At 35.5% G+C, this 18,411-nt stretch overlaps 1 protein-coding gene across 4 annotated transcripts in view; it reads left to right on the forward strand.

Annotated features, from left to right (window-relative positions):
- Positions 1 to 14,769, forward strand: part of aop (anterior open) — a 268,646-nt gene extending 253,877 nt beyond the window's left edge. For all 4 annotated transcript variants that reach the window (XM_069826438.1, XM_069826435.1, XM_069826437.1 and 1 more), the window contains 3 exons: positions 2,627 to 2,977; positions 10,086 to 10,335; positions 11,883 to 14,769. In XM_069826438.1, the coding sequence (XP_069682539.1) occupies positions 2,627 to 2,977; positions 10,086 to 10,335; positions 11,883 to 12,249 (968 nt within the window). In that variant the 3' untranslated portion in view covers positions 12,250 to 14,769. The remainder of the gene's footprint in view (positions 1 to 2,626; positions 2,978 to 10,085; positions 10,336 to 11,882) is intronic.
- Positions 14,770 to 18,411: the final 3,642 nt, after the last annotated feature.

Raw genomic sequence — 18,411 nt, forward strand, 5'->3', positions numbered from 1 at the left:
ACGTGTTTTGGGATCACACTCTTCAATTTTGATTGTGTTCCCAAATTTGCCTTCATATCTAATTATGTTGACTGGAACCAAACGGAAGAATCAGCAAAAGAGAAGACAAGAAATTGACAATTGCCTTAAAAAGGAAAAGAACAATGAAAAGAGACAGGCAAGATGAAAACCGAGTGTAGCATTTTCCTAATTTCTAGAAAAATGCATCAAAGAAACTAGCTGTATCTAAAAACGACTCATTATTATTTAAAAAAAGAATCTTGTTGCATAGTGTATCAATTAGGCGTAACTAATGCACCCAAAATAACTGCCAGCTTTAGAATAAACAGCGATTTTAGTGTGGAAGTGCAAATGAATGGTGAATCTCTATCGAATAAGGCTTTAAGATATACAGCTTGTAACTTGCTAATCTGTAGAAATTCTTTGCTTACATGATGGAGTTAGCTTTCATCTCTAATAGCTTTTGTGAATGTTGTGTTTCACCAGATAGCCAATCAGCAACAAAAGCTTTCTTGTATCCCAAATTACTGTCTCGCCACAAAGTTTAAAACTGTTGTTGCAAAACGATAACTATGATGAAAGCAGCTTAAATAGATCTTTTATGTAATCAATGTGATCTAATATTTATGAAAACCTAAGTATGGTCTCGCCTCAATAATATTAATATTATAAAGTATTTTTTTTTTTTAATTTGTAACCAGAGTGCAAAGTGTTATGATGTCATTAGATTGAACATCATCTTTTAATCACTGCACCCTCGATATCCAAGAAAACTTTCCTCCTCGTTTCAAGTGTCTCCTTCTTCAGAAACTGAGAATATGCATTTCTTTAAGGATGTTAGTCAAGCAGTTTTCGGAGAGTGAAAAAATTGTGACTCTTCGAGTAGATGAAATTCAAGTACAAAAATGGACGGTTGTTTGGGATTGCTGCAAATAGACCTGTATCAGATTATCTCGCAAAAAGTATTGTAACTTTTTTAATTAGTGCTGTATTTGGTAATTTCAAAAAGGTGATAAGACTTGTGCCGGTTAAACAACTTACAGGGTCAGTCGTCAGATGGAGCAGAAATATGTAAACATGTCTTACAACAAATACATTTATGAGGATTGCTAACATAACAGACAATAATAGGGTGGATCGCATAACTCACTAAAGATTCAGGAGTAATTACTTATCCTTTGAAACAGAAAAGCAATGTAGGCTACTGGTTTTCTCACATTTAACAGCCGTTCAACAGGTTAGGACGACAACTAACGTGCTGTGTGGTGTTGCCACGTAGTGTGGGCTGGACCATGACTAGAGAGGGCTATGCTTTATCCCATGTGTTTGCATCTCCCACTGATTTCTTGAATGCTGTAATGCAGACCATTAATTACCACAGCTAGCGTTGTTCAGTGATGAAGCTTCATTCAACTAGGAAAGGCTTCTTCACTTCCTGCAATGGCCTTCCTTGGGATGCTGAAAATACATATCCTATGTGTTTTAGCAATGGTTCATTGTAAATATGTGAGCAGCAGCCTCAAATGTCTTTCGATTGTACCATACATGCTGCCAAATCACTAAGCTTTATTTACTTGACCTTTCTGCATGAAACTTTGCCAGAATTGCTGGATGACATATCACTGAATATTCGGTTATGTATAAAACTACAACATAATGGGGCACCCACACACTTCTGCAACATTGTCTGCAACTACCTCAACCAAATCTATGTAGGGAAGTAGATTAAAAGAGCAGGGCCTCCACGCTCTTAGAATTTCACGTCCATTGTATTCTTTCTGTAGGACTGAGTTTACGAGACATTTGTTGCATCTGAGGAAGACCTAGTGCACAGATTGCAGTGGTGGTGCATGAGATCCAAACATAGTCAGGCATGTTTGAATGTGTCCAAAGAACATAATATGCGGATCCAATATGAGTAGCGATGCTAGACTTCGTCACTTTGAGCAGTTGCTATAGCTCACATACCCGATATGGAATACAGTAATTATAATGGACTGTCCAAACCAAAAACTAACAGAACGTCAAGAGGTGTTTTTGAGGTAGGTTCATAGCGAAAAGTGATCAACTATGACCCTCCTATATATACCTTAGAAGTTCTTACTGGAAAATCATATACATTCTGTGTGTGTTTGTTGTATGTCTATATATTTATATGTGCATTTCATTTAAACTTCTTAATTTACAATGATTTAGTTGCCACTGTCACTCACACTGCTGATGGCTTCTTGTCAGAGCTTTTGTTAGATTTGTGTTGGCTGTTGAGACGTGTTTCCTCTGAAAAGTTCAGTTTATTTGTCTGTTTATTTATGCACTTTTATTTATTCAACTGCAGTGGTTATTCATTGCTAGTTATGTGGCATATCATTATAAACGCAAAAAAAGAATTGAAAAAATCACTCGTGGCCCTAAAATAATTATTCTGACATTTGTCTTGAGAGACTATGGGAATTCATGAAAAACCTCAATTAACTTAGAATCCAACTTCACGTCCCTCATAACAACTAAGCCACTGTGAAGTCTATGGTTGGGTATATTGTGTTATCCTTTAGTTCCCCTACCATCCCCATCACACTATTGTTCCATTATGTCACACTGAGTTTGAAATGAAGAATTGTGTGAACAGGGAGCCCACAGCACGCAGACCACAATGCAACATCTTCATATCATGGAGGCAGCAATGGAAGTAACCAGTCATCCGATTCTGATGAGGACAGTTACCAGGACAGCAACAGTGGGAGCTTGACGATGGCCAATGGAGGAGCAACAACGCAGCATAGCCAGCCACCAAACGGAAATAGCACCAGCAGCCCTCCCTCGACTCCCGGGGTGAATGCTGTAATGTCTCAGCAGCCACCACACTCGCCTGCCAAGGAGCAGGCAAGTCCAGGCACCAACTTCTGCACGAATGGAGGTGGTTTCAGGGCTGTTTCAGCGAGGGAGTTCTTCCCAACAGAGACGCCAGAACCCAATACAAGTAAGTTGCATAATTGTAGTCCATAATGTTCGGAAACATAAGTGAAAGACTGAATAATTATATTTTATATGTATATTATTAGTGAGAAGCATTTAGTCACTGTGCACTACTTTACAGCATGATTTTGGTCATCCTCTATGATCAAGTCGTTGCATTGTTTGCTGTTAGATTCGATTTCAAACTGAAAAAATTTTGATACAAAAAATTATGGTGAAGAATGGGTAGAACAGAGAAAAATTCTCTCCGGCACCATGATTTGAACCCAGGTTTTCAGCTCTACGTGCTCATGCTTTATCCACTAAGCCACACCAGATTCAAGTTCCAATGCTGGATTGAATCTTTCTCAGTTTAAGTTCTACCTCTATGTTCCCCTTTGGTGGCCTACCCTCATGTACTGTGTTACAAAATATGTGACACTATGTACAGAGGTGCACTCATGAGTGACTAAGTGGCTGGGGTCCGATGGAACAAGGCGCCATTTTGAATCACGGTGATTACTTATGCTTATCATATTACTATGATGTACCGAAGTACATATGATATTTCTGTGCAGGAATTCTGCATTACGTCCACACCTGTGGAGTAACGGTTAGCACGGCTGGTCGCGAAACCAGGTGGCCCGGGTTCGATTCCCAGTCGGGGCAAGTTATCTGGTTGAGGTTTTTTCTGGGGTTTTCCCTCAACCCAATTTGAGCAAATGCTGGGTAACTTTCGGTGCTGGACCTCGGACTCATTTCACCGGCATTATAACCTTCATATCATTCAGACACTAAACAACCTGAGTTGTTGATACAACGTCGTAAAATAACCAACTTAAGATAAAATAAAATTCTGCATTACCATATATGGTGAAGAATGGCTAGAACGGAGAAAAATTCTCACCAGCACTGGGATTCGAACCCGGATTTTCAGCTCTATGTGCTGACGCTTTACCCACCAAGCCACACTAGATGCAGCCAGATTGAATCCTTCTCAGTTTAATTTCTACCTCTATATTCCCTTTTGGTGGTCTACACTCATGTACTGTGTCACAAAATATGTGGCAGTGGCACATTGTCCAACACTATGTACAGAGGTGCACTCATTACCAGGTTCGAATCCCGGTGCTGGAGAAAATTTGTCTCCATTCTACCCATTTTTCACCATATGGTAATGCAGAATTCCTGCACGGAAATATCATATGTACGTTGGTACATCATAGTAACAAAAAATGATGATTTATCTGTACACTCCAGATTTTATGTAATTACTAGACATCGGATTTTTAGGCACTAAAAATTGCAGTTTTAGGCGCCTAAAATAAGCTCAAAATTTGTAAAATTAGGCTCTATTTTAATGAAAATAGGCATTTTAGGCACATCAAGGTATCATACTTATTTCTTTCACTGAAATTTTTAGTTATAAACTAAAATACGCACAAAAAAGTATGTTTAAACATTAAAAAAGAATACTATATTATATTTATAAACAGAGCTGCACAAATTTAATATATTGAAACTAATGAAATAATGATTATTGATATCAAGATTACTCATTTTAAGTTATTGAAATTCAGTTCCATGCTCAGACTTTATTATAATTATCTACACAGTACACCACCAGAATTTTTTCTAAATTCTCCACAGTTAACCTTTGCCTTTTGTCACTGAGAATCATTTTGAAAGCAGAAAAACTTCTTTCAACCGAAACTGATGTGAGAGGCGCAAATTTTAAATTAGGTACAATAGAAACATCAATACTTACTGGAACATTTACACTTTCCCCCGATATCACTCTTGATACTTTTTCCAACAATGAAAATCCTACATTCTTATTTAATACGTTGTCCCACTTATTTTTAACTTTTTTCCCAGTTTCGCCCAAAGCAGAATGTATGTTCACTTGAGCTTCCTTTACTATTGCTATTTGGCTACAAAGAGATTGTTTTTCACGTTCTAATTGTTCAATGCTTGCAGGTATGAAAGAAAAGTTTGATGTTATGTAGGCAATATCGTTTTTCACTCGTGAGTCATTCAGACAATCTTTCACTGCTTTCACACACGCTGCACTATCAGTTTCAGGTAATTTATCAATAACTGTGACCACTTCTTTAAAATACTTAGAATAATACACCACTGACTGAATCCAGGTTCCCCATCGTGTAACAACCGGCTGAGGTGGGAGTGGGATATCTGGAAAGTTCTCTCTGAATATTGAAATCCTGGATGGAGCTTTACAAAAACATTTTTTTGTGTTAGAAATAAATGAATTGACAAGAGGAAATTCATTCCGGATTGTTTCAGAAACCCTGTGAAGGCCATGTGCTAGACAGGTTACATGCGTGAGGTTAGGATAAAATGTTTTAAGAAGTGGAGCTGCAGCAACCATGTATGAGGCAGCATCAGTACAAAACAACAGAACTTTAGAATCGTCTATATTACCTGAGTATAAAGACTGTAGGCCTTTATTTACAAAATAAGCAATGGCTTGGCTATTCACTTTCGAAAGTTCCTTAACACATACGAGGTGTGGAATCGAAGGTCCATCAGGATTAAGTTTTCCTACTACCATATTTGCTATATACCTATTCATAGGATCTGAGGTTTCATCCACAGAGACCCATATGTAAGAATCACCTATATCCTCCCGAATGGAAGCTAAAGTTTCATTGTATATTCTGTCTAAGTAATTTTTTCTTAGGGTCGACTCATATGGGATATTTTGTTTGCAGTATTTTTGTAAAAACTGTCTTAAAACCGGATTTTCAATTGCATTGCAGGGAATGTTAGCAGCAACAAACGCTCTGGTTAAATCAGCATAGAAATTGCTGCTGAGATTGGATGAAGTAGGCTGTGTTAGTGAAGTTTGTTGCAGTTGATTTTTCTGCTGAGCTTTAGCCTTAAGAGCCGCTCCTTGCACATGCTGCTTTAGGTGGCACTTCTTTTCTTGCGAAATCTAAAAATGTAAAGTAAACTGAATTAAAATAAAATCCTAATTGTTGTATTGCCGTATTTCTATCACAAAGTTAGTGGGTTCGAACAATCAAAATTTTAATGACCTGCAAATACTTTAACTATCGGAATTTAAAAGGTTAAAGTGTAGTGGTCTTAAAAAGAATTATACCTCAGGATAGCTCAGTCAATGTATAAATATTATAGGCCTACTCATTAAAATTAATAGAATTTATATATTTCAACTATTGTTACATACCTGTTTGCTACAAATCTTGCAGAATATTATTTTTCCATCATAAGTGAATTCTGAATATTCTGTTAGCCATTGCTGGATCAATGTAGATTTTGCACTTATATTTTTCGGCATTATCGCGTTAAACTTCACAGGAAAACGTCCTACCGCTCAAAACTTCTCATCACAAATAAGGTGAGGGAAAGAGCAACTGTTAACGAGCATTCAAATGAACCGTTGTTATTGAGATTAAATTGGACAAAAATACAAAGTTCCACTTATTGTTGCATTTCCTGGTAGTGTTAACACTAGGAGGGCCATTCTTTTAAATATTTTGTAACGGTTTACCCTACTAATTCGCAGTTTTACGACTTTTCATAAATATTTCAAAAACACTCTTTCTCCAAAAATTGTGATTTTATGACACTCTGAAGGGCAGTACAGCTAATCGGTTTCAGACCGAAAACAGTCATTTTTATAGTATAGTATATCTCTGAATCAGTAGCAGCACATGTTGTGATTGTTGCCTGCTTCAAAACTAAGGTTTGTTCTTTGTCGGCATTTATGCCTCCAAACATGTTAAATTCGGTGAAATCTATTGCGAGTGTCGTGAGATTCAAAACATTTTGTTTCCTTTATCAATGGTTTCATGGCCGGTGTGAAGCAAACTTTCCACTTTTTAAATGCCTTAAATTTCGCAGTGAATGCATGTATAAATTATAAAAAGTAAGAGTAAAATGCGAAACTTTACAGTGAGTTAGGCATTTTTAGGCGAATATTAACAAATTAGGCTCTAATAACCGTTTTAGGGCATTTTAGGGCACTATAAAACTCTTTGAATACCTTTCAATTCCCATGAAACACAAATATTAATAATTATTTTTACTTTTCTCCTAAAGAAACAAAATAGGCATTTGCCCTAGAATCCGATGTCTGGTAATTACATAATTTCTTTCTTTCACTTACTGATATGAAAAGCATAAATCTTTGCGAATTAGAATGTTACTTGTGACAGAATTATACTACAAAGTAACTTTTTTTTTATTTTTACATAACTACATATTTTGGTGTCATATAACCTAAAACTACATAATATTACAGCATCTCTGTTGTATAATCGTTCCTAAGATCTTGATAATTTTGAAATAATTAATATTTTAATAAATACACATTCCAAATGAACCCAGCCAACAACCTCAAGCTTGATTATGTGTTTTTAATTTTAAATTGTTTTGTATATCAAGATATTTCTCTTTATAATTGTTGTCATTAGGATACCGTATAGGTACAATTATTATATTTTTGAGCAGCATATTGACTCCATTATGAAATATACAGCAGTCTAGTTCTGAGGGGGATTGTATAAATAGGCCTACATAAGTTTGGCAACATTGCCGTTCATCCCCTGCAGAAATAGGTGTTTGGTTTTCCCATGAATCATTGCAGTGAATAGTTTCTAATGCATACCTTTCCAATAGCTGAGCAGGGTGGACCTATAAACTTCATTGGCAACATAAGTAACCCATAGTGAAACCTACTTAGTACTTAATTGCTTCTGTGAACACTATTTCTTCTATATTAGCAGGTAACTAAGTCGTGGATAACGGTTGCTGAAGCTGAGAGCAAGGTTATAGTGTGTAAAACATGTGACAAAAAGGTTTGATGTTTCATAAAATTTCAGTGGGAGCAACATTAGGTAAAATAACATGAAATACAGTTTTAACAACAAATTAAACTTCAGCTATGTGAAAAAAAAAAAAGTTCTCACAAAAATTCAAAAGTTTCGGATTTGTTTTGGTCAATTATCTCTTTTATACTGGGTGAGGCATTTAAAACAGGCCACCTGAATAGTACGGACATTTGTAGTGATAGAAGACAGATCTTCAGACAAAAGTTGTTTGGCGTGAAGGGGGACATAATGTGGTATAGATATTTGTTTGATAAGTACAGGTGTAGGGGAGAAACGGAAACCAACTTCATTATTTAAAATGGGTTGATATGATTTATTATTTATCATTTAATAGTGCATTTGAAGACGTGTGTTTTAATGGCCATTGAATATAGTTAAAGGTTAATTACGAACAATATGTTTGTTAAAGAAAAAGTCAATCATTTCTATAACTTACATCATATGTTCAGAATTACACCATGTGTTCAAAGTAGTGAATTCAGCATTGATACATGATGCAAAGAGATTCTGAGTGGAAAACATTGCACATTGAATTTCATTAGAGCTTATCGCCGAACATGCTCATGTTATAGTCTTTCATGTCTCTGGGACTCATTAGTATTTCTTGGTACACTACCTGTTTTAATTTCAATGGCATATTGGTCCGTTAAGTACAATATCAATTAATAGAAGAATTTAATTCAATCAATACTTAACAGTGAGAAATACATTAAAATTTATGTTATACCAAAAAGTAACATTACATATATTTTAACGACAAACATTTTCGCCAATTATATATTTGCATCTTCAGGTCGAATAAAACATGTTAACAAAATGAACACTTGGTCTTAACTAGTTAAAACAACGTTAAAAGTAGGATATAAATTAAAACAGTTAATAAAATTGAGTGATGCAGCCACCAGGTTGTATGTAGAAAATGATGTATAGTAGAAAGCATGTATGACGAGGGGGACGGCAAGACCTCTTCTAGTATTGCGGTAACAGTTTCAAAATCAGATTAAAGATGCTACAAATATGGCAGTCATGTTGCCGAGTAATGGGGACAGGATAAAGCCCTGTAATTAGCAAAGGATGGTATTTTCAAACAATTTTGTTCATACCATCCTTTGCTAATTACAAACTCAATATTAAAGGGTAAATAATACATCATATCAATCTATTTAAAATAATGAAGTTGGCTTCCATATCTTCTCTACATCTGCACCTATCAAATAAATATCTATACCACAATATGTCCCTCTACACGCCAAACAACTTTTGTCTGAAGATTTATCTTCTATAACTACAAATGGCCGTGCTATTCAGGTGGCCTGTTTTAAATGCCACACCCTGTATACATCTACAATCATGACAATGATACAATGTGTATCCAGAAAATTTTTATAATATAGAATATCAGTAATAATTAGCACAGATTATTTCCAAGATATGAAACAAAAACAAGTTTAGTTAAGATTTACTTATTAAAACATTGATATCATCAGTTCATACACAACAATAGAGAAATTATAAAGTAATTGCTACAAAAAAGTTTTGAGCTAATTTTGCAGCAATTAAAGTAATGAGGAAATAGCTTAGGAAGTGTTCTGAAAGAAGTTTTAATTGCAGCTTCAGTATTTGTGATGAATGGAGGTTGGGCATAGGTTAGCATTGGATGGCACTAACTCATCAAAGCCCCTGTTGGCATTGCCCTTGTGTGTACAACATATTATGCTTACGTTATTATTATGAAGTCTTAATTAGCAAACAGTATTGAGATACTTCATCATTATTAACATCAACCATAAGGATGAATCATTCACTATGTTTCATTTTGAGAATACAAATAAAACTGACAACTTCAGCATTTGTGATGTTGTTTTATGTTTCTTTATCATTTTTATTTACCTCTACACAGATATGATGAATAAGTGTGCAATTTTTATAAATTTTCATAACATAATTGCATCAGTTCTTACTGTCCTTCCCATAGAGTAAGTGATGCTGTTCATATTTAGTTTTGAACACATTTCTTCAATACCGGTACCGGTATGTTTATGGTATGTAAGAGAACATTTTGCCAAAAAATCTTAATAGTTTAATTTCTCGGACCTTTATTTTTCTTATTTCTGAGACAATCAACATCCATACTTTCTACCCAGATAAACAATTGGCACAGTTGTGGTATTATATAATCATAGTATGGTTTATTCCCTAATCTTCGTTGGTAAAATTTGGTGTAGCACCTAATAGCTGTGTTTCTGTTTGCAGATGGCAGACTACTATGGGACTTCCTCCAGCAACTGTTGAATGATCCAACACAGCGCTACACGAACTACATTGCCTGGAAGAATCGCGACACTGGAGTGTTCAAGATTGTAGATCCTGCAGGTCTGGCAAAGCTCTGGGGCATCCAGAAGAACCATCTCTCCATGAACTACGACAAAATGTCGAGAGCTCTGCGTTACTACTACAGAGTAAACATTCTTCGTAAGGTGCAAGGAGAGAGACATTGTTATCAGTGAGTACTTCAGTTTGTAATACATTGAGATGTTTGCGCGAATTTTGGGTCCAGACATTGTATGTTGTAACTTGTAACTAGTCTTCTGCTGTGACTCAAGTGATAGTGTTGCTGGCTACAAATCTAGTGGATCAGGATTCGATTTGTATCTTTTATCTTGTATTGTCTTAAATTATATACTGCAGCTATGCTGACCACATAACCAAGGAGACCCGCCACAGTGGATATCCAATGTTCTTGTAGAATCCTCAGTGAGGGCTTAAGAACCTAAACTTTGAAAGTAGTAGTAGTTGATGATAACGTAACTGTTGTAATGATTGGCAAAGTAATCAGAACGTCTGTCACAGGACATCATGTTGACAATGGACGAACATTCACAGTATAAGTGCTGCTTACCTAAGGTTTTCAAATATTGCTGTTCTGTGAAAATATTCAAATTACATATAGCCTATATTCCCTGGATGAATTGATACACAGATAATGAGTACGAACAGTTTAGAAGAAAAGCAAGATTTGAGACTTTCATAATGCTAGGATTTTTGGATGTTTGCACCATGTCAGATGGCCAATGTTTTGGAGCTACATATTGACTCTATCGTCGGGGAAAGTGGGGCAAAGTGACAACCTATCTGTTGGATGTGTTACCATGAGTAACTCTCAGAATTTGGTAATGGACCCAACAGATACATTGCCCCTTTTTCTCTGTCTTGTCTCATGATGGAACTAACTCTTCTACATCTATGACATGGTGCAAATACCCAGAAACATCGGACCAATAGAAGAAGATATTTTATATGACAGGTGATAAATGAGTTTGGTAAATGAAATACCACAGATGTGCATTTCCATCAAACTATCGTAAATATCGAAGTCGATTATTTATGGCAACACAGTGGTTTGTCTTGCTTGCTCGTTATGTGTTTAATGCCATATCAAATACTCAGGTGTCTCAGCTCCCAGGATTTCTATAGTTCGAATGGTTGCTTCATAAGAATCACATGGAATTGGTCTACCAGCGAAAATGCTATGAATCAGTTACTACACCATTGATGAGTGAATGTGAATTATGGAAATGTTGGAAAAATAGCAGTATTCTGAGAAAATGTACCTTACCAACTTTTAAATTGGCTATTTAATGACACTGCATCAACCATATGCAATTATCTTGTGTTGATGGAGTTGGTGGTCACAAAATGGAATTCGTTGAGATAGTACGAGGATTCGTCATTGGATTGCCTGACAATCACCATACAGTTGGGGAAAGCTCGGAAAAATTTACCTAGGTCATCATTCCAAGTGTGTTTCGAACCTACGCCCAAGTGAAGACACAATGCACAAATTCTGCTTGTTACTACCAAACCACTCCATTGGTAACCATCTTTTTTTTTTACGGATAATTTGATTTGAATTGTCTGGAATTGGAACTCTGTTTTTGGTTCACATTATTTACAATACGTCTCTGTATGAAGTAACACATCAGAGTGCATGTCCAAAACTTGAAAGTCGTTCACTGTTGTTATATTACAGCAAAGTATATTATGTTGCAGATTCTTACGTAATCCAAGCGAACTGAAGAGCATCAAGAACATGTCACTCCTGCGGCAGCAAATGAGCCCTACCAGACCAGTGACATCGCTACAACAGCAGCAACAGCAGCACCAGCAGGTAACGCCACCTGTGGCTGTGAGCATCAAAGTAGAGCCAGACGTGGAAGAGGGTGATGCACCTATCGATGAAGATCTTCTGCCCACCGACCTAAGCATGGAGCACCCCACAGACCTCAGCTCGAGCCGCCACAGTACCCATGAGCAGCTGCGAAGCATGCATTGCCCTCCTGAAGCCAGAGACTCCACCCCCCAGTACAATGGTGTCAAGATTAAATCGGATTCCGACAGTCCAGATGAGAACAAGTGATTTTTCAGACATTTCAGTGACCTGAAAACTGAATCACAGGATACCTATAATCCAACAGGAGAGTAGTCTGCTCTCTTGATTATGTTGTGGACCATCCACACCAAAGTCTGATGGATGTCCTTATTTATTTATGAAAAATGAGAAGAATTTATACTTTTGGGGGAATTAAATAAATATTTATGTGTTGAAATAATGGTTATGGTGTGAAACTTATTTGTGTGCCAGATGTGTGGTCCACTTTCGACCATTGTTGTTTTGTACAGTGATTACATTGAGAACTCTAATATAGGAGTCATCTTCTAAGGAGAATGAATTGATATATGTTTGGAAGTTGTGTTACAAACATTAATATAGTAGAAAGTGTGTATGAGATCTCTGAGAAAACAATGCGAGATCACGTTTACACTTTTACTGCATTGGACATGGAGTACATGTTGTGTGGTTGCAGTCTTTGGTAGACACTCTATGTTCACTGAATTCTTTTGTTAATATTAGTAATACAAGAGTACTACTAATGACAAGAAGAGTATACACATAGGATGATGTACAGAAAATAGTGCCAAGAATTTATTAATATAGGAACTTACAAAATGATGATATTGAAAGTTGGTGAGCAAGGTTACTGAATACTCGCCCTTTCTCTTAAAGTTCAGTTGTAGCACTACTAGGTAACAGTGCAGTTAACCTTCTCATGAATTGAGAGAACAGAGAATGTGCTTCACTGGGAATGATGCTATAGACTGAATTTGCCTTCTTTGGGGTTCGTTGAGTGAAACAGAAAATGATTTTTGCAATTTTATTACAGACGAGGCTTGGGCACAGTAAAACTGTAAGCTCTTCATGAGTGTTTTCTTATGCATTGCCGATTATGTTGCTTATGACAAAATTGAAAATATTATGCATAGTCTGTATATCCGAGTTATGTTATGTTTCTCTCCCTGAGGTACGTTATGTTTCTTTCCTTGTTTATTCAGTTTTGTTACTCTCTTCATCAGTTGGAGTAATGGCAATGAAAGTCCTCGTGTAATAATGCATTCAAATGGGAGGAGGCAAGATAAGAACATAACCTTGAAACGAATAGTTTCTCAGTGCCACTGTTTATTTCGTTTAGTCTCCACGTATCTTTTAAAATAGAAGTTTTATAGATATATTATTTTTATGTACATACAACTTCTTACGTCGAAATATTGGGAAGCACGAAGGAGAATGAATGGCTTCATTGTTAAATCAAGGGCATTAGATACGTAACATAACATACTTCTCATTGAAATTAAGAAATTATGACTTTTATCAAAATTTGATTTGTTGTAAGATTCCTCTTCCCTCTCGGATAGACATAATACAACAAGCAAAATGTTTTCCATTGTGTGAATGTAACTATAAAACTACAAAAATCATTTTCAGTTTTCACTCTTCAGTCATGCTATTTTAAACACATGTGGATTTGAAATAGTGGTGCACAAAAGTGTTATATTTACAATTGGTGGGATCTGCGTGCACATGAGACCACCAGAAACACATTCCGCCAACTGAAAATAATATCTATAGTGCTTGTGGTGAAAAAATTATCCAGTGATTTCTACTGAATCAAGGTTTTGGGTCTAAAAATGGGGATTTTATTTTTATTGACTCTTGGTGCATTGGGTGTTAAATGGGAATTTTTCTTTAAATTATTACATTATAAATAATTATGTTCGTGTTCGAAACTGGCATTATATATCATAAATACCATAATGTATTTTTTATGGAATTGAATTTTTAAAAAATTAAATAGTTTATTAATTAATTGTATTTTTTTCACTCTGTGATCTCCCACTGTATTATCTGCTGCAATATGAGTTATTTTTAATACAATTCTGTTGTATATAATTAAAAACTGCTTGGAAATTCTAAAGCAGGTAATGTAGAGCTTTGTACATATAAGATAGCTAAAAAATTATTACATATGCTATTGTCAAGGTTTGTATCATAATACAAACTTGCTTGAATACTAAATTTTAAAAGTTTTATAGAAAGAGTATAGAGTTGTAATGTACAGTTTTATGTAAGAGGGTTGATTATTAATTACACAATTTGGATTTTTTATTTTTTTTTTATATTAGAGACCCATAGTCCTAAAAAAAATGATACTGATGAATGCGGGTCTGTATAACAATGCTGGGATGCTTTGCAGCTTGCATAGGACATGGAGAGGAAACTGTAGATACAACGCAACTGCTTTGCAATCCATACAAGAAATTACCCATGACAATGGGGGGGATAGTTGGGGTGATCAGGCAGCTGGGTACAGGGTGAATTTGATCAAGAAACCAGATTAAAATTGAAAAGTTGTATATCTTGGTTATTGCAACAAGGACAATGATAGAAACAGGGGAAAAAAAAGATCTCATATTTGTGAAGAGAAAAAAAAATATGTACAAATGATAAAATTTAAATCATTATTTTCCTGTAAAGGCTGTAAATATCAAGCAGCTTGGTACGATATAAAAATAAGAGTAAAGAGTACTTTATTATGAGTGACATCAAGTGTTGTTCTGATACTCATCCTACATATTCCACACTCCTACAATCTTCCTACATTCCAAAATAACCCAGCTTATCTCAGAAGTTCATTATATTACAAGTATTTTGGTCAGTTTGCAGATTTATGCAAACATCTTTGTGAATTTTCTGTTATAATTATATTTTATTCTTTGAGAAATTCACGAAATATACTTAAATCAGTCCATCATGTGCACACAATCATAAGAGGTCTGTATGAGCAAGAGTCTGAAATTTTGAAGGGCTCAGGCAACACTGGTCAACAAAATTTAAACTTTTGTCTGTTAAATGGGAAATAATGGGTGATTCTAAGTGACTTTTTTGTGCTGATTTCAAATCTTTTTACAGAACTTTTCCATCACCCAGGGTTTTAGTGTAATCACATAAAAAACATTTTTCGTATCTATACATTATAGTATTACGATATCTGAGCTGAAATTACATTTATTGACCTAAAATGTATGTGAAGTACATTTTCGGCTGCACTTTGCTTGAGAAACATCTCTTCAGTATCCAACAATAGTCTGCCAACATACTTGGACATCATTTACTCTGGTAGTACCTTTCCGTTTCCATGTGTCCTGGTGGAAACACTCCCTGTGTTCGTTGCTTTCAGCCCTAGGTTTTCAGGAAAGAAATCGAGATGGGATGCAGAAAGTGTATTTTTTAAGACATATTACATCCCATGATTGTGTAGTTCTCAATCTTCTCACTGACAAGTTCTCTATAGTTCTCAGACCTGAAGTTTCCTAAAAGGTTCGTGACAACATTTTTGAAATGCACGCATGGAGGTGTTTCTTGCATATTTAACTGGTTTTCAAATTGCGTATCTTTCATCAGTTCCCTTATTTGAAGTCAACAAATATTCCTTCTTTTAGTTTAGCTTCACTGATTTTTGGGAACTTATTTTTCAGGAAGAGAAATGCACTGCCATCACGATCCATTGCTTTCACAAAATTCTTAATCAAGCCTAATTTGATATGCAGTGGAGGCAATAAGATTTTTTCAGAACTTACAAGTGGTTGGTGAAGAACATTATCTTGTCCTGGATTAAAGTGATTCTCTCTTTGGCCAGTTCTTTTTTATATAATGATTACTTTTATCTCTGCTATCCAACTTGCACAAGTAACAGGAAAATTTAGTATAGCCAAGCTGTAACCCAAGTGAGATAGCTATTACTTTCAAATCCCCACATATCTGCCAAGAAAAATTGTTACACTTGATAGTGGTTAGTAAGAGCTTCATATTCTCATAATTTTCCTTCATACCAACTGCAAGGGCTAAAGGAATGGATGGATATTTGTTTCCATTATGTAGTAACGCTCCTTTCAAACTTGTTTTTGAGGAGTCTATGAACAAATGCCAATCCTGAGGTTTATGCTCAATACCCATTGACTCGAACAAATTCTCAACATCATTGCAGAAAACTAGGTCCTCCTAGTTGATGGACAATTTCTGACTTCATTTTTGGAATCAGCAGATGGCAATACATAAGAAAGACCCGAAATTATTTATTTAACAAAATCATTGTTGACCAGTGGCAATTAGAACCCGAATATAAGACGAGGTTTTTTGTCCTCCAATTTTTGCGTTTGAAAAATGGGTGGTCGTCTAAAATTCAGTAGGCCTAATCAAGAAAAATACACAAGTTGCGTAGTTGCGTCAATTTTTTATGTTGTGCAGTACACTAAATAATGACATAGGTGTGATCGTTTCTCCTAGTGTCAGCTTGTTCACAATAGTATCGAATTGCGTGGTATAAAAAAAACTTCCAAAAGTTCACTGTACTTCAGCTTCAAGCCCAATAAAGCCATTTAGTTACTTTGTGTACATAGTTTTTGTAAATATATTTAGATTGATAGGCTCTACAGGAATATAAATTTAAATTCATAAAGAGGATCTGTCTATTTTGTACAAATAAGCAAGCTTGAAACTTTTTATTCTACAACCACAGTTAATGGGTTAATTGTCTGTGAATTCATCAACAAAAGATCTTAAAAAATTAAATCCTACAAAAGCCATTGGAAAATAGGGGTCATCTTATATTGGGGTAAATAATTATGGTATTTTTACAGCCCTTTTCTCGGTTGGTCATGATGTTTCTTCTCTTTAATCTAGAGCAACAGTACACTCATGGAAAGAAAAAAAATGACTGGCTTAGAGAAGTCTTCATGGCTGCCATGCAGTACAGCCATACTAAAATTTTGCATTATACTATCTTTATGATTTCACTTATTGTTTCACTCCGACATCTTTAGAACGAACATTACACTGTTTTACCATTCTCTATCTAATTTAGATAATGACATAACTCACGAAACTTCCAAATACACGAATTTAACAATGTATCAGTGGCGGCCAGTGAGGCATTCTGGTGGTGGTGCCAAAAAAATGGTTGCGCGCAAATCACCCAAGTGAAAGATAATAATCACAGCTCAAGTTTGCATTATGTTAAATAAAACACATTAATAAAATTAAACCAGCTATTTTACCAGGTGTGCAGTTAATAAAGCACCTAGTAACAGTTACAATAACATTTCCGAAACTAATAACGAAATTTACAAATACAGATAATGCAAAACTTTCTCAGTATTGTTAAGTCAAATACAAATAACATAACTAGTAAAATTACTAGCAAAAACACACGAGATGAACAATGACATAGATAATAAATGAACACGTTTACACTTTATTTAAACAGGCTGATGAATCCAAGGCAGCAGCCTGAATACCACATGTTCATGTCCTGCACAGATCTCATGTATTGTTAACAAAAGCATCAACACTAGCAACAGTATAGCAATATTTAGTTGCCGCAAAATAAAACAAGTGTTACACAAAATTAACAAATAGTGTTACATAATATAAAAAAAATATTTATCTTTCTAAAAAGAACCATGACTAACTATCTCTGCATTCCGTATAGTTAAATGGATAACCATTTACACATTCAAATCCAAGTTGTGTGCATTAGTTTTGAATGGTAACTTTACATTAAGATTTGGCGCGGAACTTTGTGTTCTTGAAAGTCTGCGCTTTAACATCTCCAACAACCCTGCCATCTAGCAAAATTTCTGCATTACTGCGTTCTAGTGGGCAGATTGTTAACTACTAAGTCAAATTGAATTTGGCTCGGTGTCTGCCATAAGAAACACATATAAACTATAATCAGTAGCCTTTTGTACAGTGTTATATGGACGCAGACATTGCCACACTGAACTGGCTCCAACGTTCAGAGAAACACTGCAAGAGTGCGTCCCGATCTGTGCGTGCGCTCGTTCAGAGGAAATACGAATAAAATATGTAAAAATAAACAATTAGAACGCCTTTTTAGGATATTTTTTGTTTCTTTCATTGGTGGTGCCATGGCACACTGGCACTGCCCCAAAAGCCGCCCCTGCAATGTATAATAATTTTCCAGCTGCCTGGGATGTTCATCACACATACATACATACATGTGGGAAGGACATTGGGAAAGGCTTGTTGTCGAAGTGTGTGTGTGGTAGTTCAATGGTATAACATTTGACTACCTACAAAGCAAAAGTTATCATATTTGAGTCCCGCTCATGGTTTGATTTTTCTTTATAAGTTTGTATTTAGTTTCATATGATATTAATTTTA

This window comes from Periplaneta americana, chromosome 5 (assembly GCF_040183065.1).
Source record: "Periplaneta americana isolate PAMFEO1 chromosome 5, P.americana_PAMFEO1_priV1, whole genome shotgun sequence".
Lineage (NCBI taxonomy): Eukaryota > Metazoa > Arthropoda > Insecta > Blattodea > Blattidae > Periplaneta > Periplaneta americana.